General features: G+C 44.2%; 1 protein-coding gene across 2 annotated transcripts in view; it reads left to right on the forward strand.

Annotated features, from left to right (window-relative positions):
- Positions 1-24,769, forward strand: part of PLEKHG4 (pleckstrin homology and RhoGEF domain containing G4) — a 202,385-nt gene that overhangs the window by 102,654 nt on the left and 74,962 nt on the right. For both annotated transcript variants that reach the window (XM_068260278.1, XM_068260277.1), the window contains exons 6-11: positions 702-795; positions 4,418-4,504; positions 12,459-12,575; positions 13,913-14,011; positions 17,061-17,209; positions 24,299-24,437. In XM_068260278.1, coding sequence (XP_068116379.1) covers positions 702-795; positions 4,418-4,504; positions 12,459-12,575; positions 13,913-14,011; positions 17,061-17,209; positions 24,299-24,437 — 685 coding nt within the window. The remainder of the gene's footprint in view (positions 1-701; positions 796-4,417; positions 4,505-12,458; positions 12,576-13,912; positions 14,012-17,060; positions 17,210-24,298; positions 24,438-24,769) is intronic.

A 24,769-nucleotide genomic window follows, 5' to 3' on the forward strand; every position in this document is an offset into this window, starting at 1 on the left:
CTGCAGCAGCGATCATCACACATAGTTGAGATAATAAGCTTCAGAAGACAGAGCTCTCTTTGACTTTGAAAGTCGTGGATCTCAGTGGCTCTTTTGCATAGATAACTGGAGTTTCTTAACTCTTCCTGTACTGGAAATAAAATGACACTCCTATCTCTGCTCCTAATGTTTTATTTCTTAGTTGTACTACACATACAAATCATTTATATCATAACTTTATTTTCACTTCAGATTCCCCTTAATTAGCAAGGGATGATCAGTGGGATACTGAAGATTCCAAATTGAAGGAAACTTATGTGACTTGGAAACATGACATATGTAGTAGCTATATACTGTACATTTGCATCAACTCAGAATTTGTATGTGTATGTCGCTGCCTGTCCCTGGTGTGCTGTGCCTGTGATATGGTTGTGTTTTGGAGGTACTCTAATGCCCCATCTACACGATACGATTCTTTGTGTGATTCGATTACAACTCTATTTACGATCTGATTAAATCCGACATTTCCGATCGGGATTCGATTTGCCATTGTTTTGCAATGGCAAATTGAATCGAATAGAAATCGGACATGTTGGATTTAATCGGATCGTAAACAGAATCGTAATCGAATCGCACAAAGAATCGTATCGTGTAGATTGGGCTTTACCTATATGTGTCTCTCCAGTCTTGTATTTAATCTCCTTCTGTTGATTGGCTCACAGGCGGGACTGCCGGCGACTCGGACTCACGCTATTGGTGGACGCTCGGAGGTGTTCCCCGGTGCCGGCTCTGTTTAAAGCCCTTCATATAGTACAAGTGAGTAATTCTATCTTAAGATCTCTTTATTCTATCCCTGCAGTCTCTGTATCCCATCAAAGGGTTGCGTCACCCGTCATGTCACTTTGTTTAGAGGTGGATTGGGGTCATTTGAGTCGCCTCCTCATGTCTCCGTTTTTTATGAGGATGACCGTGATCTTCCCTATAGAGATGGTCAATTCCAGCTTGCATGCAAATTTAATGCGAATTGGGCCAATCCAGCTGCACTTTCTGGCATTTGTCATTGGTGCATACAATTTGAATGCAAGCCATAAATATTAGCATCTCCTAGGTCATCTCATTAGCGGCCCCATTGGACGTAGAGTTTTCCTGCAGTTGTTGCAGCGGTTGTTGCAGTGTGGAGTTGCTCCTCCTGCAGCAATCTTCCTTTAATGACTGCCTGTGTGGTGAATCTGGGATGTGCAGAGAACATCTCCTTGCGGAGGATTTGCCCAATCTCTTTCCGAGCAGTTTGTTTGCGCAAATTAATCTTTTCACAGCATTTTCCGACCAAAGCTTTTTTTGTTATTTTTTGATAAATTGGAAAGAGTTAAGGTGCCAGTTAACGGTACAATCTCCTGAACAATCAACTGCCTGATCGTTGCAAGCAATCAAAGACTGTCGTTCAGGCCCCAATGATGAGAGGAGAATAAGCAGTCTGATCAGACTAATAGAATCAATCCGAAATTTGGCTCAGTAGAACGATCATTCGTCGTTGATCAGCACGATTAACGATACCCAATTAACTTGGTCACCCCTAGAGTCCAGTTCAAAACCTTTGGCGCCAGAGCCTTCTGTCATGCTGCCTCTACACTTTGGAACCCCTTGTGAAACCCAATCAGGATATTTCCCTCCCTGGAAGCATTTGAAGAGGAACTCCAGTGAAAATAATGTACAAAAAAAGTGCTTCATATTTACAATAATTATGTATAAATGATTTAGTCAGTGTTTGCCCATTGTAAAATCTTTCCTCTCCCTGATTAAATTCTGACATTTACCACATGGTGACATTTTTACTGCTGGCAGGTGATGTCAGTGGAAGGAGATGCTGCTTGCCTTTTTGGCAGTTGGATGGAAACAGCTGTAAACAGCTGTTATTTCCCACAATGCAACATGGTCCTGATATCACACTGTGGGAGGGGTTTCACCACAATATCAGCCATACAGCGCCCCCTGATGATCCATTTGTGAAAAGGAACAGATTTCTCATGGGAAAGGGGGTATCAGCTACTGATTGGGATGAAGTTCAATTCTTGGTCGCGGTTTCTCTTTAAGTCCAAACTGAAAATCCACCTGTTTAGTCTGGCATTACTGAACACCTGACTATCCTCTGTAACACCGTCCATCTTGCAACCATGTATTGACCTGAGACATATCGCTTTGAGTCGTTTAGGGGAAAAGCACTTTACAAAGGTATTGTATTGTGTTGATCATACGTTTGCTCATTCAGGAGATTGTACCGTTAATGGGCACCTTCAGATTGTGCGCGTCTTGATTTTTTTTATTGTGGTCTCTTTACCTTTTTATCATTTCTTCCCATTTCCTGTCCATGTGGTGATTGGCAGCAGGACTGCCTGCTGCCAATCACCTGAATGCTACCAAAATGGCACACTTTTTTTCCAGTTGAGGATTTATAGTAACTTCCTGTTGGGACAGGAAGTGGTTAGAAATCTCTGCAGGAGGGACGCAGACGGCTATAAATGCTGGAAGAAATGTTAGTCTTCCTGTGGTTCATGGTGTAATATTCTCCTGGCTCCTGCGCACCATTATCTGGGTGTGTATCCAGCACTGTGCAGAATGAGCGGTCTGTGTGTCACTCAGCACTGTGTCCCCTCCTTCTGCTGTCACCACATATCACATAGCAGAGAGCAGCTGCTGTCTGTCACCTCTCACTGCAGGAAGGCCCAGCGATAACAGCCCTGTATCTAGAATCACGTGCCACAAGCCCTGCTTTCTATTTATTCTGCTTTCCCTGAGCAGGAGACTTCCCGGCTTGGAGTATGATTAGATCTATGGCTAGCTTACAAGACTGTACTTTTGTCTGTCCTCATATATGCAGTGCAGGCACCTAGAGGACACCAGAGGTCAGCAATGCACCTCCTACAGCCTGGGAGCAGATCATTCCTGGATTAAAGATGCACTTAAAGGGGTTCTCTGGAGGGGGTTTGAAAATAAAAACGGACACTTACCTGGGGCTTCTATCAGCCCCTTGCAGCTATCATGGCCCGCGCCGCCCCCCTACGGTCCTCGGTTCCCCGCCGCCAGCACCAGTCAATTATTTATTTTACAAGACGATTAGTGTGCCCTCTCGCTGGCGTAATCGAGAGCTTACTGCGCAGTACGAAGTTTTCTTCTCCTGCGTCTTTGCAGTAAGCTCCCGATGACGCATGTGGGAGTAAGCACGGCCATGTAGCCGCAGCCTTACTAGGATCGCAATTACACCAGGACCGGAGGTGGGGAACAGAACCCCCCCCAAGAACCCTTTAAGCCTAGAAAAAAAATCAGTTTTACTCACGTGGGGCTTCTACCAGCCCCCTGCTGCCGTCCCGTGCCCTCGCAGTCACGATCGGATCCACCTGTCCCCCACCGGCAGCTGCTTTCACTTTGCCGACAGGCCTGGCCACGCGTAGAAGGAGACTCGTGGCCAGGCCTGCGCAGGCGCAGTAAGCCTGTCGGACGAAACCGAAAGTAGCTGGTGGCGGGGGACAGGAGGATCCGATCGTGACTGCGAGGGCACGGGACGGCTGCAGGGGGCTAGGTGAGTAAAACTTTTTTTTTTTCCCCCTAGGCTTAAGTATCCCTTTAAGGCCTAGTATAGGGGTGTATGTAGCCCTGAGGGGGGACTCCAACATAAAAATGCTATACTCACCTCGGTAGTGAGAAGCTTCTGAACATTCCAGAGGCTTTCCCATACCTTCTTATACTCCACCATTTCAGCAAAGAGTCTTCCCGAACTTATTCAACTGGAGCACATTGAATAAGCTTCTTCTGGCCACACATTCCTTCCAGAACTACTAGAACTCAAAAATGTAAAGTTTTTTTTTTTATTATTATTAAGTTAGCATATGAAATATTACAAATGAACAACTGGCCACACATTCCTTCCAGAACTACTAGAACTCAAAAATGTAAAGTTTTTTTTTTTTATTATTATTAAGTTAGCATATGAAATATTACAAATGAACAACATAAACAAGTAAACAAGTCGCTAACATCTGAAAAGCAAAGTCCCCAGACCTGGTGTCTGATAACCAAAGTCCTGTTGCTCTCTATGTAGCTATCTTTCCTCTTCTGCAGCTAAACAAGGTTTTTCTTGATGTTACACAGCTTACCAGTCACACCAGAAGGTGGAGCTCTAAACAAATGTCACATTTTCAATTCTGTTCTTTAATATTTTTCTAATGACCGAAATAATGTTTTTTTTAATTGTATTATTATTGTGTAACCTCTTTGATAAAAACAAAAGTAAAGGAAGCCTGTGTATACACTCCTTTTTATCAGTTTCTATATTTAGCATAACTGCACCAGCCTCATACAGCAGATGATGTGAATAGCTGTTTGTATTGTAAAGCTCTCGTCAATACAATGTACAATACACTAATCATCTATGACGTTATTGTAGAGCTCTCTGCCGGGCTGCATCCATGGGGTGTTGTTCCTCACTGAGAAAGACCAGGCCGTGTCCCCAGAGAGACCACAAGGCGTCCAGGTAAGGGAGACTTGTGACAAAATGCAACATTTGTGAATTTACTTCTTTACAATTAGATCTGTCTGCTATTTGATGGGAAAATTAATCAAAAACAGCATTAAAGAGCAACCATGGTATACAATGGCCTCAATTCACTAAGCTTATCTCCTGTCTTTAATAACTCTTCTAGAGTTGTTACCATGGTGATGAGGCATGTAGTATTCAGGAAACATTTTACCTCAGGCAAACCTAAAGTTAACTCTTCTGTCTTTAAGTTAACTCTTTAATCCTTAAAATAACTCCAGAGTTAAAGACAGGCTGTTCATTAACTGCGTGTGAAAATAACTACAGAGGAGGTAAATTAACTACAGAGGAGGTAACGTAAGGAATGAAGAGATAAGATAACTCTCTCACTGTGTGGAGGTAAGTTTTCTCTTGTCTTATTGGCCTCAATTCACTAAGATCATGCTGGAGATAATAAGGCAAGAGAAAACTTACCTCCACATAAGAGAGAGTTATCTTATCTCTTCATTCCTTAAGTTACCTCCTCTGTAGTTATTTTACCTCCTCTGTAGTTAATTTACCTCCTCTGTAGTTATTTTCACATGCAGTTAATAAACAGCCTGTCTTTAACTCTGGAGTTATTTTAAGGATTGAAGAGTTAACTTAGAGTAACTGTCAGGCTGCAGAAGCTAATTTAAACCTCTATTCTCCTGTGTTAAACAGTTTAGAAGGAAGCTCAAAAGCCATTAGTGAAGATAAAAATCTCAGTTACCTTTGATGTATGCTTATCAGCAAGTCTGTTATAGACCCATAAAGACGCAAGTCGCATACTAAACTGCAAAGCATTCTGGGGCCCTCCCCTCGGCTGCTAATGAGACGTTACAGCAGCTTGTGTAATCAGTCCAGCGTGTAGCACTGATAAATCTCGGGACAGAGTACTCTGCAGGAGTCAGCTATTGTTCCTAGCCACATGGCTCATTAATATTCACTGCACACTGTGTTGTTCAAGTAGGAGCTTATCTGTGATCAGGAAGCAGGCAGGACATGACGACACATTTGACAGAAAAACATGGAGCCTGCCATGAGCTGTCAGGAGCATCTATCTCTGCATATACTATATACAAATTCTGTGAAATCCAAACGTGGACTGTGAAAAGCATATGTAATGTAAGTACAGCCAATCTTTAGCTACTGATATATGTGTTTTTCTCTGAGACCTTATACCTAACAGCTCCTCTTTAAAGACAGAAGAGTTAACTTTAGGTTTGCCTGAGGTAAAATGTTTCCTGAATACTACATGCCTTATCACTATGGTAACAACTCTAGAAGAGTTATTAAAGACAGGAGATAAACTTAGTGAATTGAGGCCATTATCTCCAGCATGATCTTAGTGAATTGAGGCCAATGTATGGAAATGGTAGGACTGGCAAGACAAGGGATCACTTTGGCAGAAGTTTGTAAGCTTAAAGTAGGGGTGTCAAACACAAATACACCGTGGGCTAAAATTGAAAACGGTTCATACTTATACTCTATATTCACTAAGACAAATAGCATGCCTTATCAGAGTTAGCACGCCTTAGCAGAGTATCATAGCGAGCGCTACGAACTTATGCCTGCTAATTGGCAATGACGAGAGCTCCACTCGTCCTTCCCTGAGCCCCTGCGGGTCCAATCACTTTAAAGGGAATTATCCGCGCACTTTGATTGGCCCAATAGGCTGCCTGTCAAGTTTCCTGTCAAGTGACAGGCAGCCTATTGGGCCAATCAAAGTGCAGGGATAATGTCCTTTAAAGTGATTGGATCCGCAGGGGCTCACGGCAGGACGAGTGGAGCTCTCGTCATTGCCAATTAGCAGGCATAAGTTCATAGAGCTCGCTATGCTACTCTGATAAGGCACGCCAACTCTGATAAGGCATGCTATTTGTCTAAGTGAATCAAGCCCATAGTGTCTAGTGTGGGGTAAGCATGCTCGGCCCGATAGACGTTCTTTGCTGTTGTGTTACCCTGCGTGCAGAACGGATAACGCAACACAAAGTGGCCAAGTGTAAAAGCGTCCTGAAGGATTGTATAGATTGTATGACTAGATAATATACCCACAGATTTCTCGTGTTGTATGCACCCCACCTCGGTATTTTCCTTTTCATCATCGGCGTAATCTCATTCGCTGACTAATGCTGTTTGTTTAAGGCTTCTCCAAATAGTTGTGAAATCCAATCTTTCCATCCTTGGTGTCTGACTTGATTATGATGAAGCAGATGTAGGCGAGGACAGAAGTGTGCTGTATACACAGGGTGTCCCCGGAGGACAGGCAGGGGTCATGATTAGCATAGCTTTGAGGCTGACCTCTTCCTTCTGTGTCCATCTTCCACAAAGGCAGCTGTGATGACTCCTGACAGGCAGCCACTTCCAGCCAGGCTAATTCCAGGGTTTGGACAAACACCTCCCATCCTCCGCTCATTGAGTCAGAATAAGCAGGAACAATGTCCGAGGGTGACCTGTGACCCCCTCATGCTGACCATTTATCCACATAGCGCTCCCTGCACGTGCCCTCTGGGCATTTCAGTTACAAAGAGTCCTATCCATCTGCATGGAGTAGGAATAACATTTGTTACTTAAAAGTTTTTTTTAATGTTTTTTCAAAAGTTAGTTTTTTTGTTTTTGTTTTTTCAATATCCCTCACACCCTCCCTGCTCGTGTCCCCAAATGAGTCAGAGAAATAACTAGTGAGATAGAAAGACAAATTGTGTGAATGGCCTCTTCTGAGACAACAGAACAGGTGGCTTCTGCCTGGTAGAAATTGCTTACTTATGTTAATGAAATTGTAGTAGCATAGGTGAAGTTTACTTTGACCAGTATTGACTAATGCTGACTATACACTTATAGATTTCTACCCAGGGTTACAAAAAGATCTATTCCTTTCAGGAAAGCATTCGATTCCTACCATACACAGCACAGGGACTTTTAAAGCAAACCTGACGCAGAATAAAAAGTTATTATAGAATTGTATACGTAGCTTGAATAATTCATAGATCATCAGTAGCAAAGAAAAGTCTCATTTTTTCAGTTATATAATTTTTTTTTATATCATTGCATCATTGTCATATTTGCAGTTTACAAACCACACTCTGTCTTTTAAGCTATAAAACAAAGCCGTAATAATGACCCTTTGAACTTTCCTGCAGTAAAACCTTATCTCAAGCCGTCTCTCACGGTTTCTTGGCTGGTTAAGTGCTGCAGAAAATAGGACAGTGAGTTGAATAGCTCAGAGGATATCTTTTGCATAGATGGTGGCTGGATAGTGTACTGGTTATGGGCACTGCCCTTGACATGGGAGACCAGGGTTCGAATACTGGCTAGGGTCAGTACCTAGCAGTAAAACAGAGGTAACAGAGGCGCCAACAAGGATAAAATAATTAAAATCCGCTTAAAAGGAGGGAAGCAGGTGGACTCGCCTCCCTCAAGTTCAAAATGACCAGCCAATAAGCCGTTATAAAGTAACAGTAATATTTATTGGAAACTCTCCAGGTATGCAACGCGTTTCACGGGTCAATATCCCGCTCCATCGGGAAATCAAATTTGTAGAAACACCACAATTGGTCAATCTCTGGGGCAAGCGCCTCTGTGGCCACCTGGTCCACCTGCTTCCCTCCTTTTTTAAGCGGATTTTAATTATTTTATCCTTGTTGGCGCCTCTGTTACTTCTGTTTTACTGCTGATCTAGTCCACCCTGGGTGGGGGGGTGTATCCCCATCTTCTTCTATCTACAGAGAGCGACTTTTTATTACCTGAGTGGGGTCGGGTTATAATTCTCCCCACCTGCCTTTCCAGTGGTTGCCTTTGTGTTAACCCATGTTTGTGAGTACATGTTTATTTATACTTTCATTTCCTTTGAAATACTACACCATATTGGGCTCTCGGTCTCACTACTGTTTTTTTTTCAAAGCCTAGGGTCAGTACCTATTCAGTAAGGAGTTCAAGGCAAGACTCCCTTACACTGCAGGGTGGCCTCTTGAGCACGCCCTAGTGGCTGCAGCTCTTATGCAATTTGAGTCCAACAGGAGAAAAGCGATATGCAAATGTTCAGATTATTATTATTATAACGGAAGTTTTTTACAACTCTTCTTGTACTGGAAAACAATATTAGACTCTTTCTTTGCTACGAATGTTCTACACTTACACTTCATTATCTCATAAGTTTTTATTGTTGCTTCAAGTTTGTTTTAATAGATTCCAGTAGGTAATTTATTGAAAAATCGATTGAACTGCAGCATTGCACTGTGCTATGCGATGCAACACTATGGCCTATCGATCCTCCCCTTCTCCTGCCCTACCTTTACTACAATACGGCCAAGATGGTTTGGAGGTTATGCAATTTTTTTTAGCATGGTGCCCGGGACATACCTTATTCCCACGGAGGCACTGGTACTGACCTGAGGAAGCGGCATAGGCCGTGAAACGCGTTGTCAAGTGTTTTATTACCAATAAAAGCCATAGAAGTCAGTGTTCTCCCCAGGCTCTTTTAGCCGGGTGCTCCACCCGGCTAGTTTTGATGAGCACCGGGCTGTCACTGGCTCACCTCCTCCTCCTCTGTAAGCAGAGTTGCATGCAGAAGCACCCGCCCTGCATTCTCTCATATTTCCCCACCCGGTTACTATTTCATGCCACCCGGCTGGAAAAAAATTCTGGGGAGAGCACTGGAAGTATTTTTTCACTACTCTGACTCTGAGAATTACTACTTTTAAGGTAGGAAAAAAATCTATTATAAATTAGTGTATAATTGCTGTATGCTAGCAAGATTGCATAACCACGGGCGCCTCAAAACCACCTTTGCCGTATCACTACCCCCATCTTGGGGTGTGCACCTTTGGATGACGTTTAGAGGTACCCATTGTTTTTCCTTGGAGCTGCGACCAATCCTCTTACCAGAAGCAAGGCCGAGTGGGGACGGTTATTTCCCTACTTGCTCGATCAGTGAGTACAACACGAATCTCTCTTATTCGCCACCAGTTATCTGGCTATATCACACCAGATCGCGTTCCCGATCTCCCTGTGTTTTTTGTTTTTCTACAAGTTTGGCCTTTCCTACAGTAGCTCTTCTACAGAATTGGGCTAGACAGGCTGACCTTCACCCCGTTTGTATCACGGATTGCTGAGCACCCATAACCCTCCTTTAAATAATATAATACATATTATATACTGCCTACGGGGGACGGAGACACTGTGATTCAACCATCCAGCTACGTATACACCGAAAGATAGAATCGTGTGAAGTTACTGATAATCAATCGTTCCATGGTCAAGCCCAAAATATTTTTGGCAAATTGATGTGAACGACAGCAGAAGACTGCAACCAAAATGCCAAACGATCGTTCACCAGTGGGATTGTTCAACAATGCAGGATGTAGGAGAAAGTTCACTTTGTGGACACATCGTTTATAAACTGTTCATATCGCTGTACACACTGCCGAGGATGATCAGTTATATACCAACGTGATCTGTCATGTGATCCGAGCACCGCCCTGGATCGTTCACTTGTTATTCACTTAAGACGTAGTTTGTGCTTTTGATTTGTAAACAAAATTTGAACTATGAGTTGCTCATTGTCCAATTGTCCATCCGATTGACGGGAAATCTAACAGGAAGTTACATCATGTGTATATGTGCAAACTACTCCAGATCAGTAACTGGATTGATTTTCCCTTGATAACTTCAGAAAATCAATTCCGGTTTTGAACAGGAACAGATCAGACATGGTGGAAATAATCGTGCGATTCCTGCCGATTAGATGGGAAATGGCATTGTGTGTACCCCAGCATCGGTCCTTGTCATATATTATTTACTTATCTGATTTGTGTGTATATGGAGGAAAGAAGAAGAAAGTGGTTACGGAATATCTGACCACAGCAGGAAGTGTTTATAGAATATCTGACCACAGGAAGTGGTTATGGAATACCTGACTACAAGAAGTGGTTATGGAATATCTGACTACAGGAAGTGGTTATGGAATATCTGACTACAGGAAGTGGTTATGGAATATCTGACTACAGGAAGTGGTTATGGAATATCTGACTACAAGAAGTGGTTATGGAATATCTGACTACAGGAAGTGGTTATGGAATATCTGACTACAGGAAGTGGTTATGGAATATCTGACTACAGGAAGTGGTTATGGAATATCTGACTACAGGAAGTGGTTATGGAATATCTGACTACAGGAAGTGGTTATGGAATATCTGACTACAGGAAGTGGTTATGGAATATCTGACTACAGGAAGTGGTTATGGAATATCTGACTACAGGAAGTGGTTACGGAATATCTGACTACAGGGGTGGTAATGGAATATCTGACTACAGGGAGCGGTTATGGAATATCTGACTACAGGAAGTGGTTATGGAATATCTGACTACAGGAAGTGGTTATGGAATATCTGACTACAGGAAGTGGTTATGGAATATCTGACTACAGGAAGTGGTTATGGAATATCTGACCACAGGAAGTGGTTATGACAAATTCTACATTTGCGTTTAAAAGGGGCTTGGATTCTTGGCGAGTATTGAAGGGCTTCCACCACTATAATTGCTACATATGGGAAGATAATACTTTGTTGGGAAGAAATGTTACCCTTGTGGTATTTCCTAACACTGCCAAAGACTCTCAAGAGAACCTGATAGCTACGACTGTTTTCAACCTAGATAACAATATATTTGTTTTTGTTTTGTTTTTTTATTTAAATTATACATTGCTACTGTACTTGTACAAAAGTATGGTTGAAATTTCTTTAAGTGGAACCATGATCAGTAATACAATATACTGTACAGTACTTGCATTATTGATTTCAGACTCATTTAAGATGCAAGAATGTTGCCTCCTGTATGTACAGTAACATTTTATTGCTCTTTTAAGGCCTGTTTCCACTACAGCGAATCTGCATGTGTTTTCTGCATGCAGATTCGCATAAGCAATACAAGTGGATGGGCCTGTTTCCACTTGTGCAGGATTCTGTGCAGTTTGTCGTGCAGAAAAAATCTGTACGGCAGACCCATCAGAATTTGCACGCCATACACCCGCACGCGATTCGTCTGTAATGTAACTAAATAGGAAAACCGCAAGCATTTTAGTCTTGCGATTTTCCATGCGTTTTCATTTAAAAACCCATGTCAATTCATGCCAGCATTGACATGGTTAAAATCGCATAGCGCAAACCGCGAGCGATTCCGCATGAAAATCCGCATACACGCTAACGGAACCGCAACCGTGATTTTCGCATCAAAATCGTGCCGCAGAAGTGGAAACGGGCCCTTACTCTCAGAAAATTTATTGTAGGTAACTAGCTGCAGTGTCTGAGATCTGCTATCTCCAAAGTTGTTGCGCTGTTTCTGTACTGATAGTAAACTAGCTGCAGTGTGATCTCTGTTACAATCAAAGCTGTTATGCTGTGCCTGTACTAATGGTAAACTAGCTGCCTTGTGTATAAAGATTCTCCTACTCCCAGTATAAGCTATTACTCTTAGCCTGTACTGATAGTAAATGGGCTGCCTTGTGTATACAGATCCTGGCTACTCACAGCATGAACAGTATAAGCTATTACACTGAGCTTATATTAATTAAAAAAGCCTTGCGTATAAAGAGCCTGGCTACTTTAAGTATGTACAGTATAAGCGATGACTGTTTATAGTACACTAGCTTTGGCTCCATGTTAAAGCAGTATTTCCTCAAACCCCTGTCATGTCTGAACTCCATTATTGGGTCACATGATCCATGCAGGAACCGAAGGTAGATTTCCCACTGCAGGAAAAGCAATAACTCTTCCTCCTCCTATCCCAAATCAAAGATGATGCTTAGCTGGACATCCACTTTCATGCTTTCTTATAAAAGGTGTGTTTATAATTGAAATGTAAGGGAACACGTTTCTGTTATTTATGTCTCTTTGCTGCTATCATTGGCTAATGTTCCTATCTCTATCCCATTCAGTTTGATGTTCTCGCATCCATCAAGGCTCTGCACAAGCATGTTGAGGCCTCACAGCTTCCACCCAAGTTTCATGGAAACTTCCTCTATTGTCACGAAGATTGGCTGACGTTCCGCACAGTGAGTAATTGTCTTGTTATGGCTCTGTTATGCAAAAATATGAGTCCCCCCCCCCACACACATTTCTTAGACTGCAAGCCTGATTGGGTAGCATCCTCTTCCCCTCCTACTGTATCCTGTGTTCCCTCCCCTCTTAGATTGTAAGCCTGATGGGACAGGTCCTCATCCCTCCTCCTGTATCCTGTGTTCCCTCGCCTGTTAGATTGTAAGCCTGATGGGACAGGCCCTCTTCCTGTATCCTGTGTTCCCTCACCTGTTAGATTGTAAGCTTGATGGGACAGGTCCTCTTCCCTCATACTGTATCCTGTGTTCCCTCACCTCTTAGATTGTAAGCCTGATGGGACAGGTCCGCTTCCCTCCTTCTGTATCCTCTGTTCCCTCACCTGTAAGATTGTAAGCCTGATGGGACGGGTCCTCTTCCCTCATACTGTATCCAGTGTTCCCTCGCCTGTTAGATTGTAAGCCTGATGGGACAGGCCCTCTTTGCACTTGAGCAGATGCAAAATGGGCAAGGTAAGCTCCATCCATTTTGCATCCGCTTGTAGCAATCTGCATCGTCCGCTTCACCCGCAGTCGCTGCTCGCATGACTCTCCGCTAATCGCCATCGCTCTGTCCCTCTGTACTTTGATCAGAGGCCAACAGAAGCGTGGTCCTTCTTCATAGGAGGCAATACACCAATTCTCCCTGTTCCTGAGGATTCCCATTGGTCTCCAGTGGAGATCCCCATGCTTCTGCCGGGCACCAGGTTGTGTACGGGGGCAGAGCAGTGGCGATTGGCGGCGGGACACGTGACTAATACATCATGGTGGTGATTGAAGCGGATGCGACGTCTAGCCTAGTGAGAACAAACACTGTCCGTTCTCATAGGCCTTTATTGAATACATTTTCCTGACCACTCCTGTAAAATGTGCAAAGTTTGGACTCTGCGTTCCACTTACCGCAGCGCGGCTAACGGATCCGTTTTTTTAACAAGTGGCAGCAGATCCTATTTTTAACATTAGGATCCACTTCTGTGCTAAGTGAAAGTAAAAAAAAGTCCTTTAGATTGTAACCCTGGAGTGGAAGTTAAAAAATTGCGAACCGACCCTTAGATTGTAACCCTGATTGGACAGGTCCTCTTCCCCCTCCTTCTGTATCCTGTGCTCCCCCACATATTACAGTGTAAGCACCTCAGTATTGCTCCTTTTACTAATTCATTGTACAGCACTGTGTAATATGTTGGCTGATTTCTAAATAAATGTTAATAATAATTTGGAATATATAATAATGTTGCAGATTCTTAATCTGAATGAAGCTGGTATTTGTCTTCATTCTCTCATCTCATCTCTCCTTGCAGAAGTTGGAGAACTTGCAGGACAGCTGCCGCGATGCCTACGTGTTCCTGCAGAGCGCCATCCAGAGCATGCAGAGCATCTTGCTGCCAGAGAAGGCGGAGGTAATGCCATAGGCCTGTATTCCTGTGTTCTGGGCATGGGGGAGATTACAGTTCTACAGGGAGAAAGTACAGAAAAATGTGAGCGAAAGTTATATCTGCATTTGTGTAAACCCAGATTGACGCTAAAACATGGAGAAAAGTGTCGGTAGGACTTCTACTAAAAATGTACAATCCAAATCTCGTATACTGCACAGATATATATATATATATATATTGGAGTGTTCTAAACCGGTGGTGCGCTACAGTCCTACTAAAATTAGGTGAGCGCTCAGAGACAGCTAGTGTCCCAGTTTTGCACCACACAGTCCACAATAATTGTTTGCTTCACTGGCTGAGTCCTGCAGTAGCAGTACAGATCCTGTCAGTGCAGATGCTCTCCACTACACCCCAAGCAGTGGCAACTCACCCTTAGTAAATGACCTTCCGTTAAGTAGGTCTACAGCGCTTGTGGGGTCATCTGGCCGCCCCCTGCCTTGCTGGATCCCCGCTCAGTGTCCAAACGTATCTGGGTTACTCTTGTCACATCACCTCAAATATAGAATATAGACCAGACCCTCCGTAGCGTAAAGCCATTTGTAAAATGTAATCATAAAATAAATGCGCACTTATAAACATGGAGATATAAAAGCATGGAGTTTTATCGGGCTCTCCCCCGCTCCTGAGCCGCTCGGTGGGCGAAGTCGTACTGCTCACTCCAATCCCTCCTTGTTGTGACACCCGCATATGGCTGTATCCGTGTCCCCTCCGCTTGATTAGTTTCATCTCAGTAGACTCATCAGGAGCGTGTGCGGACACTGTATAGTTGTAATTTATGCCTGTTTTGTGCATAATTACAGCCAACGTGGTCTACTTTCTCCCCCCGCCCATTGACTTCTTTAATTGGCTGCTGTAAATGCCCTCTTCCTCCTATTGGCTCTGTGCGGTTGACCATAGTCCCTTACCCCTGCCTGCCAATCAAAGGTGTGCTCACCTCAAGCGGAGGGCAAAATTCCGTATTCGTGAGTGCGGCGGCTCCCACGCCCCGTCAGTGACGTGCGCCACTACTAAAGATTTGATACTTACATGGGGCTTCCTCCAGCCACATAAGCACATCTGAGCCGTCGTCCCGTGGTCTGCCGTTCAGCCGCGATCAGCCCCGGTAACTGGCTCCGTTGCGTCAGTCGGGGTCTTCTGCGCATTCTGCTGATATGAGAAATGTCACAGCAGGGCTCGTCTTCCAGTGACTGTTACAATTTGGCCTTGAGAGAGATTTCCTGTGGGGAAGTGGGGAAACATCTGCAGCAGAGACACAGACCATCATAAAAGCACAACAAAAAAGCACAACAAACCATGACAAAAATTGTTTGTCTTTTTTTTCAATGATTGAATTGTACAATGAAGGCTGATATTGGAGCCTCGTACAATGAATATTTTGTGTACTGACCACATACAGGGATGGTAAAAACATTTACCTCAAATATATAAATGTCTGATACAGGAAGTTCAATTGAAAGTTGTACACTTTAAAGAGTAAGTTAAAGGACAACCGAGGTGACATGATGAGATAGACATGTGTATGTACAGTGCCTAGCACACAAATAACAATGCTGTGTTCCCTTTTTCTTTCTCTGCCTGAAAGAGCTAATCATCAGGTATGCAAGTGACAGTTTCTGCATCTAGGGGCTATTTGCATTGTAACGCACATGTAGCGTGGAGAAACCTATGCGCAGCAGTGCGCTGGAATGATACAATGCATAGTGTGAGAAGACGCAATGAACAGCATGGGTTGCGGTGCGTTCATTCATTGCATAAAGATGCAGCACCATGCACATAGCAAGATCAGGCTTCTGTCCCTTAGAAATTAATAGAACACATCCTGCCTAGGCCACCCAGCGTTAGTTCTGGTATGGGGTGGCTGCAGGGAAATTGTTGTGGTAGCGCCTGAGGAGGTGAAGGCTTCAGCCGACTGACTCCTGATAGCTGAGGCCCAGGTGGAGGTTATCATTAACTATGGGTGGGGCTGCTGTAATGGGACAAATGAACTTAAGATTTCAGGTCACAGCGGAAGACTGCAGGGCGTCCTTTACTGGAGGGTAACAGATTAAGGGCTGTTGCACACTAAGCATCTAAGCACTAAGAGCAGTTCTGAGCGTTTTTAAAAACACTGGCTAATGAAAGTGAATGGGATGGTGCACACCAAAGCGATTCGTTTTTTCCCCTAACGCAAACGCGGGTCCTGCAGCATTTTTGCAGATTTCTGAGGTGATTCTGCCTCATAGGAAAGGTGAAAACCGCTCTGAATAGCAGTAGATCAGAGCAGTTTTTCAGGCGTTTTTGTTACAAAAGCTGTTCAGTTACAGCTCTACTGTAACAAAAAAAATAAAATCTGCTACACCAAAACACTCCCAAAAACGCTAGGCATATGTAGAAAATCGCTCTGCACATGCATAGAATCCCTCTGAAAAAACGCTTCAAACGTTTCAAAAAACGCTAGCGTTTGCGGATACGCTAGCGGTTTTTGGTGTGCACTGGCCCTTAATGTGTAATGATGGAAATGGTACAGGAGACCAGCTTAAAATGGACCTGAACTCTTGAACAGGACAGAAGGAAAACCGAGAGTAATGCACCCTGTATGTGTTTAGAGAGTTTAACCTGTCTAATTCCCCATCATCTGTGACTAATCACAAGTTGTAATTTGATCCCTCAGCTGTCAGCTCAGGAATCTCCTCTTCTACGGCTAGAGCAGCTAATGTTTAAACACAGGATGTTAACAATATGTCGGCCTCCATGAAAGTAGGAAGCACCATAGATTTATTTTAGGATTTGTACCAGTTGTAACAAATAATTTTTTTAAGGTTATGCTGTTCCTCATCTTTTAGAGCAGAGAGGAAGTACTAAGTTCAGGTCCCCTAATACATCAAACTATGGAGGGTTGCCTATGAGTCCAATAAGACCAGCAGGCTGTCTCTGTGTTGTACTTTGTAAAGCCTGCTGGGATGCTGAGCATGTGTGTCTGTAGATGGATCCAGCATCGGGTCTGCTGTTCACACGCTCTGTCCTTCACACGCAGGAGGCCACTCTGCAGCTGACGAGGTTCGGACAGCTAATGAGGGCGGTTCTGGAGGACTCCAGGCTGGTGAAGTTGCAGACTGAAGGGGGCGCTGTGCTGGCCAGGCTGAGGAAGGAGGAGTCATGTGTCACTCATACAGAAGACTACAGGTAAAATTCTACAGCTGGTCGTACATCACATTCTCAGGTGTCCTGATGCATCTTTCTTCATAGCTCTACAGATTAGGAGGGCCCTTTCATGGTCCTCTGTGTGTGTGCATGCACAAATGTGAGTTTGCAACTCCAAAGCGTATGGATGCTGTTCATACAGCCTGTGTGTCTGTTTCCAAAACTTCATCAGCTGAGTGGGAGTGTCCTTGATGACCTTCCCCAGCCTTGTGGGCGGCTCTTTTACTGCTCCATGTTCCAGAGCAGGTGAGGAGAGGTAAGGCCAGCTCAGGCTCCTCCCTTCAAGGTTACGTTTATCCATGTAAATCTAGAGAGGAGAGAGGAGTTTTTGACTTGGTTTGAAATTAAACCTTAGCAGTCTATGTAAACCCCTTGTGAATGGTACATTTAGCCAGTGCTGGCACTGTGTACTGCTCAGAATGCAGAGGGATAAGGCTGAATGGCTTGTTGCAGCATATGATAATGTCAGCTGAGCCCATGGCAATCAGCGAGGGGCCACTCTGTGCAGTCTGATGATTGTAGTGTAACTCAAACCCGCCATGACATCATCAAGCCCCTGAACTGACTATTCTAGAATGGCGTGTGGAGCTGAGCCTTGCGGACAGTTTGCTCCATCCAGCATGTGTTTTGCTGTATGGCTGAAGAAATCTGATACATGCAGAGATTTAGATGTCACTTTCACATTCTCATAGTGTTTAGAAAGTCTTTGATAGTAGCAAAAAAAGTTTCTGTACCGTGTTAGCCAAACAAATTATGTAGGTAGAAAAACCAGTCTTGTAAAAGTAATACCTTTTAATGGCTAACTGATAAAGCTAAATGATGCAAGCTTTCTGGGATCTAGTCCCCTCCTTCAGGAAGCTTGCATCATTTAACTTTATCAGTTAGCCATTAAAAGGTATTACTTTTACAAAAATTTGTTTTTTCTACCTATATAAAGTCTTTGTAAACCCCAGTACAGCCAAGTAAGAAAAACACTTTATGTGCCCTGATAACTCCCCTAATCTATTGCAACACATTTCAGCTGTAATAAAGCTGCCACCCGCCTGTACCGACCAAAATTCATAATAACTATTCTGTTTAATAACTGTGCTTTTAACTCAAATGATGCTATTCAGGAGGAGAGTCTGTCTGTGGCCACAATAGGCAGCCCCGGCATCTGTTATATGTCGGGAATGAGGTGGGGGTTTCTGGCTTCTGCATACTCGCTCTCAGCTGCAACAGTGGCATCTGGGTACACTTGCTAAGCTCTGAACCACCCACCCACTGCTCTCCATATATTCAGTTCCCCATCAGGCTTTGCAGTGTAATAACCACCACTGAAATGCATTCGGCAGCCATTAATTGCTGCTGTCAGATTTCGGGAGGCTTGGTTGGACCAAGTCACAATTGAGACATTGGGGGAGCTTTGATGAAATGATTATTTAGAACTTTATAAGCTGTAAGGCCCAGTTCACACTCAGCAATGCAAAACATCGCCTTGCAATTGTGATTTTGCATGGAGTTGTTCTGCGATTTTTCGGCAATTGGGTTTTGCGATTCTCATTACAGTGAATGAGAATCGCACCGCAGTCGCCGGGAAAGTGCTACATGTGGGACATTTGCGATCCGGAAACTGCAAACCTGCCACAATTGCTGCACTGTAAATTATCTTATAGGAAGCGTGAATCGCGGGCAAAAAGTGTCCGAGTGTGACCTCCAGCCTAATGGCGCCCATACATGGTACTACTTTTTAATTTTTTTTTTATTAGATAATTTCGTTCGATCATTCCATTAGATCGAATATAACGTTTTTTTCCAACATTTCTAATCAGATTTTTATTGAAAAAATTGGGTAATCGTTCGTTTTTCTTGATAAAAAAGGATTCTTTTTGACTTTCAGTCGATTTTTTTCGTTTGGTTTTGGTCGAAAAAAATGGGAAAATTGAACATCTCTATGACATCATCTGCAGAGCGCTCCCGGCCTCAGTTGCGTGCTGTAGGACAAGTGTTGTCAGGCCAGCACAGGCGAAGTGATGCCCGACTCGGCCGACCAGGAAGTGGGGGCCGGAGGACACTTAGGATAATCAGAGGGGCAGAATAGAGAGCAGGGGGGAGCGATGAGTATCAGGACAGTTCACCACACATGCCTGCTCCACCCATTTCTCATATTCATTTGGGCTCTGGTATCCTTTAATGCAGTTTTTCTTAGCTGAATCCAGATTTGGGAATGGCTGGCATGGGGGCTAGTGTGACATAGCTGATACTTAATATGCTTTATGCAGTGGATCTCTATGCAAGAGACGTGTTTCGCTGTCAACATGCAACTTCCTCAGAGCATCTGTGAACGACCAGGCAACGTATTATCCGATATTCCTAAAGCCTAGCTCACCAATCTTAGAAAAAAAGTGAGTCTCAAGTAGGGATAGAATGTTTAGAACTCATGGAGAAACGTGATCAGTTTGATTTGTAAGGCTCTGATTCGCTGGTCATGATCATGTGGTAAACCAGGAAGTCCTCACAGCAAATCAGAACCTTACAAATCTATCAGCTGATCAAACCGATCGCATGCTTCTGCATAAGTTCTCCTAAGCAGGGCCATCCCCACTCACAAGCTTACAAAGTGAGAGTAAACCCGCCGATCAGAGCTACATTAGTAGTGATCATGAGAACAGTCAGTCTGGCCACATGGAAAGCGATACTGCCCTGTTTTTGTGACCAGAGATGCACTTTATCTAGCATTGAGAGTGTTAAAGTGCGGCAGTGAGGAATGGCAGCCGCATTGGATAGGGAAGGTGCTGGAGGAAGCGCGGGTTATCTGTCAGTACAGAGTTCTGACTCGCGCAGACAGTTTTCCAGCCGCTCTCTCCCCCCAGGATCCCCACCCTAAGCCTGGAATCTGACTGAAGCTGCTGGAAGTGTGAAATGGCTCTGTCCTCTGGCCCAGACTCCTCTCCCCAGTCTGCCAGCAGTGACTGTGTGACGGGAAAGAGGCCTGACCTCTGACTCTCTACCCAGAATGCACTGCTGCCTCTGTGTATGGAATCAGACACCTGTCAGCGGCGCCTCTGAAACGGGATCCAGTGTCTCCTCCGCAATAGTCTAATCACAAATTATAACGCTTCCTAAAATAAACTTCATGATAATGAGCAGCAAAGCCACTCCAGCAAGTTAACATTCCCTTTTTAATCATTTCAGAATTGTAAATTGTAAAGCAGCACTTGTGAATCATTGTTGAGCGATGTATCGGCAGATCGACCATGAGACAGATCCATCTCCAGCAGGGGCGTAGCTAGAAATCACAGGGCCCCACTGCAAAACTTTGGATGGGGCCCCCTACCCCTGCACACTGAATAGGTACTGTCTGCAAATCATTGTCTACAAAACTTTGTATGATTCCTTATCAGTGGCTGAGCAGGTGCAGTCATTAGAGCAATTGTGCAGATAAAAGAAAGGGTTTTCTCTCCTTGCCCTTAGTTGTCAGTCTCTCAGGACAGGGCCCCCTGTGGCTTCTGGGCCCCCCTGCGGCTGCATCCCTTGCAGGGTCTATTGTTACGCCCCTGCTCTCCAGTCGGATCTGATCAAAGAGTGATCTGTTGTGTGCCCATACACCGCAGACCAATGCCTGATAGATTGCAGCATGAAATCCGAAATCTCCCCTCACGATTGGGCCAGTATCATCCTGTGTCTGGTCAGCATTATACTACAATTTTTTTCATTTTTTTTTCAGGTAATTTCGTTAGATCGAATATAAAAATTTTTCCAACATGTTCGATGGAAATTTTTATAGAAAAATGGGATAATCGTTTATTTTTCATGATAAAAAAATATTTTCAACTTTTTTGATTTAATCGTTTTGGTAAAAAAAAAAGAAAAAATTGAAAGTTTTTTTTTTTTTTTTATTGTACTGTGTATGAGCACCATTAAGGGGGCCTCCCTTACCCCATACAGTCTCCATTCAAGAATTACAATTCATTTTTTTAATTTGGTTGTAACATTTGTAAAATCTGATCAATGTACCACACACAATTGTGCAATTAAGTTTAAGTCCTCGGGGGCGTGGCTTGCAGGGGATCGCGCGTGCCGTTGCGCTCGCATCTCCGCTTGAATAACGGAGCTCCGCCCCATCATCCGTCTACCAGCGGCAAACTGTTAGATGGTGAAACCGCCATCTATTTACACCGTACAGTGATGCGATCTGTACTGGGGTCAGCCATGTCACTGCTGTCCCCTGGGGAGACACGAGCGATCGACTCTCATAGACTGATGCCTTTGACAGCCGATCGCTGTCATTGGCTGGCGGGGGGGAAGGAGGGATTGAGAGAAAAAAAAGGGGGGGAGGGGGAATCAATTGTGTGCTGTGTTGTACGGCCGTGCAGTGAGCCCTTAAAGCTACAGTGGTCTGAATTGTAAAAAATAGTCTGGTTACTAGGGGGTATAAGCCTGTGGTCTTTAAACAGAAACTCAAACCTAGAATTGAACTTTATCCCAATCAGTAGCTGATACCCCCTTTTACATGAGAAATATATTGATTTTCACAAACAGACCATCAGGGGGCGCTGTATGACTGATTTTGTGCTGAAACCCCTCCCACAAGAAGCTCTGAGTACCGCGGTACTCTGGGCAAACTGCCACAATGTAACAATGTTCACAGACAGGAATTAGCTGTTTACAGCTGTCTCTAACAGCCAAAACAGCTAGGAGCAGCTACATAACCTGCCCACAGTAAAAATGTCACCATGTAATAAATGTCAGAATGTAAATCGGGGAGAGGAAAGATTTTACAATGAGCAAACACTGACTAAATCATTTATACATAATTATGGTAAAAAATTAAGCACTTTTTTTACTACATTATTTTCACTGGAGTTCCTCTTTAAGTGGTTAAGAAAACAGCAACCTACACCATTCAATTTTCATAGAAAATTGATCAGAACAATCCTCCACTTCTGATTGACTTATATAGGGATAAAAAACTGAAAATTTGATCAGATTTCTTGAACAAATTAAAAAAAAAAAAAAGCTTTAGATCTTTCTGTACAACTGATTGTTTTTATTGAATTGCCATGAAACTGGAAGCTTTTATTGTATCGTGTGTGTGGCCACCTTTCGTCTTGTGAAGTAGACATCGGCAGTATGTTTGAGGTGAGTCACTTTAAAGGGTTTCCGCAGGTTCCCTTTATGAGGAGGTGGAGGTCTTTGAAGCCAGGTAGTAATTGCCCATAATGTGGATAATGAGGTGCTGGGTTGAGAGTTGCTCAGTGTTGTCTGCTATTAGCGCTTGTGTAGACACTTGTTCTGGAGCTGTCGGACTCTGAGCATTCGGACTCCCATAAACTGGAAACACTAAATGAAGCGTATTTACATGTGAGACTGGTGAACACTTTGCCCTCCACAGGTATATAGAGAATATTTACATGACTTTCCTCTCTTACTGTGTCTTTATTCCTCCTGTTCTCGCACCTGATAAGTGTAATTCCTGCGTCTCTCTGCTCGTGTCTCTCTGCTCGTGTCTCTCTGCTCGTGTCTCTCTGCTCGTGTCTCTCTGCTCGTGTCTCTCTGCTGCTCTGATGTGCTCTCCTCTCGTGCCTCTGTCAGTGACCTCCAGGCTGTGTAATGAGTGTATTCTCACAGTCCAGTCAGGTACATTTAGGCTATTTTCACAGTGGGACCTTATTGTCCTGCGTTATGCAGTCATTATTACGCAGGTTACCGCACTGCAATGTTAACCCAATGCGACGTTCACAGTGCAGCGTTAGTCACGTTGTAAATATTGTGTTAATTGTAATGCACTGCTGCAGTACGTTACCTCTAAACCATACATGTCAAACTCCGGGCCGTGGGCCAACTCTGGCCCTCCGAGCCATCAGATTTGGCCCTCAGGTGGTTTTCCCATTTTGCATTATGTTTGGCCCAGTTAGGACCACCAGAGAAGCTATATTGGAGGGTAAGCCAGGGAAGCCATATGTGGAAGAGGACAGTACTATGCATCAGGGAACTGTATAGGGGAGGGAGGACCACTAAACATCAGGGAACTGTATAGGGGATGGAGGGGGGGCTATTAGACACCAGGGAAATGTATAAGGGAGAGATATGGCCACCAGACATTGAGGTTTAAAGGAGCCATCTGTGCCCATGAGGCTGGAGGAAGCCCCAGGTATGTATAGAAAGGTAAGCATCTCTCGTCTCTGGTACACTTCAAGTGTTTTTGATTTGCCCTTTTTGTTTCCAAGATTTATTACCATTTCTATACATTGGCTGTGGCGTGTAAACTTTCTGCATGTGTTCCTATACGGATGCCCATTTCTTAGTTTTATAACTGAGGTCGGCCCGCGACTTGGCCCTAGAGCTCAATTTCGGCCCACTTTGTATTTGAGTTTGACACTCCTGCTCTAAACGCATTTTCACTTGTGCGGTCTCTGCGCCGAATCTGCAGAGTTTCCCCGCAGGCAAATCGTGCGGGGAAACTCTGCCATAGGGAACAATAGCGCCGCCGGCCGAATCACTTGCGCTAGCGATTTGGCTGGCATATCCATCCGAAATGGTGCGGAAGGCTGCGAATCCCATAGCTGTGCATGGGACGGCTATGTGATTCCTCTGCGTACCTGCAGACCCGGAAGTGCCGCTGCAGATGCGTGCGGCTCAAGTGGAAACGTGCCCTAACAGATAGAGGTAAGCATACTTTTCATTGCCTGTATGTTCCACTGTATCTACTGTATTCCACGGTAACTCAGAGTTACGACTTTTTTTGTTGCGTTGTAATTTTGCGTTGCACATCAAAACGCAACGTCCCACTGTAAACTCAGCCTTACTTGTATAAGCTGGCCCGGGTCTCTGAATGCCTCCTGTCACAGTGGCTGTCACTGCTGCACTGTTCGCTGTCTACACTGCTGTGTCTGTGGTGAGGCATGCCATTCCCCTGCGCTCACAGGCCGCTTATGTCCTGCCACAGGGAACCGTGTGATTGGCTGGAGACACCAGGGTGACGTTAGGACAAGTGCTGGAGATAGTGGAGTCTGATGTGTGTTTATGGATATCACTAGTTCTAATTATGTCTATTACTTACTGGTGAGCTTTTCCCCTGTCTCTCCTCAGGGAGGCGGTGGAAGTGGCGTCTGAGCTCTATAACAGAGTGGATGAAGGCGTCCACACCCTGGTGAGATTATCCAACAGGCGCATCCAGGAGATGGAACTGGTCATCGACTTTGAGGCATTTGAAGAGCGGTTTAAGGAGGTGAGGAAGAGGCAGCTCAAATCAAATCAAAAGTAACTTTATTGGCGTAACGAGATACATATGGGTTTTACCAAAGCAAGGGGAAATGGGCGCCATGAAAGGGGGCGAGTCCTAGTTAGTTCATGGACTCCACCCAACAAGTTCATGGACTCCACCCAACAAGTTCAGCTTAAAAATGTTTAGTGCTTAGCCAGTATATGAATGTGGTGTGTGTGCGACAGCTACTGTATGCAACACAACACAAACCACTATTGTTTCCTTTCTTTCAACATCACATTAGTTTGTACTGAAATCCTAATTACACTTTCAGACTGGCTTCAGCTGCGTGAATT

Source organism: Hyperolius riggenbachi, chromosome 11, assembly GCF_040937935.1.
Source record: "Hyperolius riggenbachi isolate aHypRig1 chromosome 11, aHypRig1.pri, whole genome shotgun sequence".
Lineage (NCBI taxonomy): Eukaryota > Metazoa > Chordata > Amphibia > Anura > Hyperoliidae > Hyperolius > Hyperolius riggenbachi.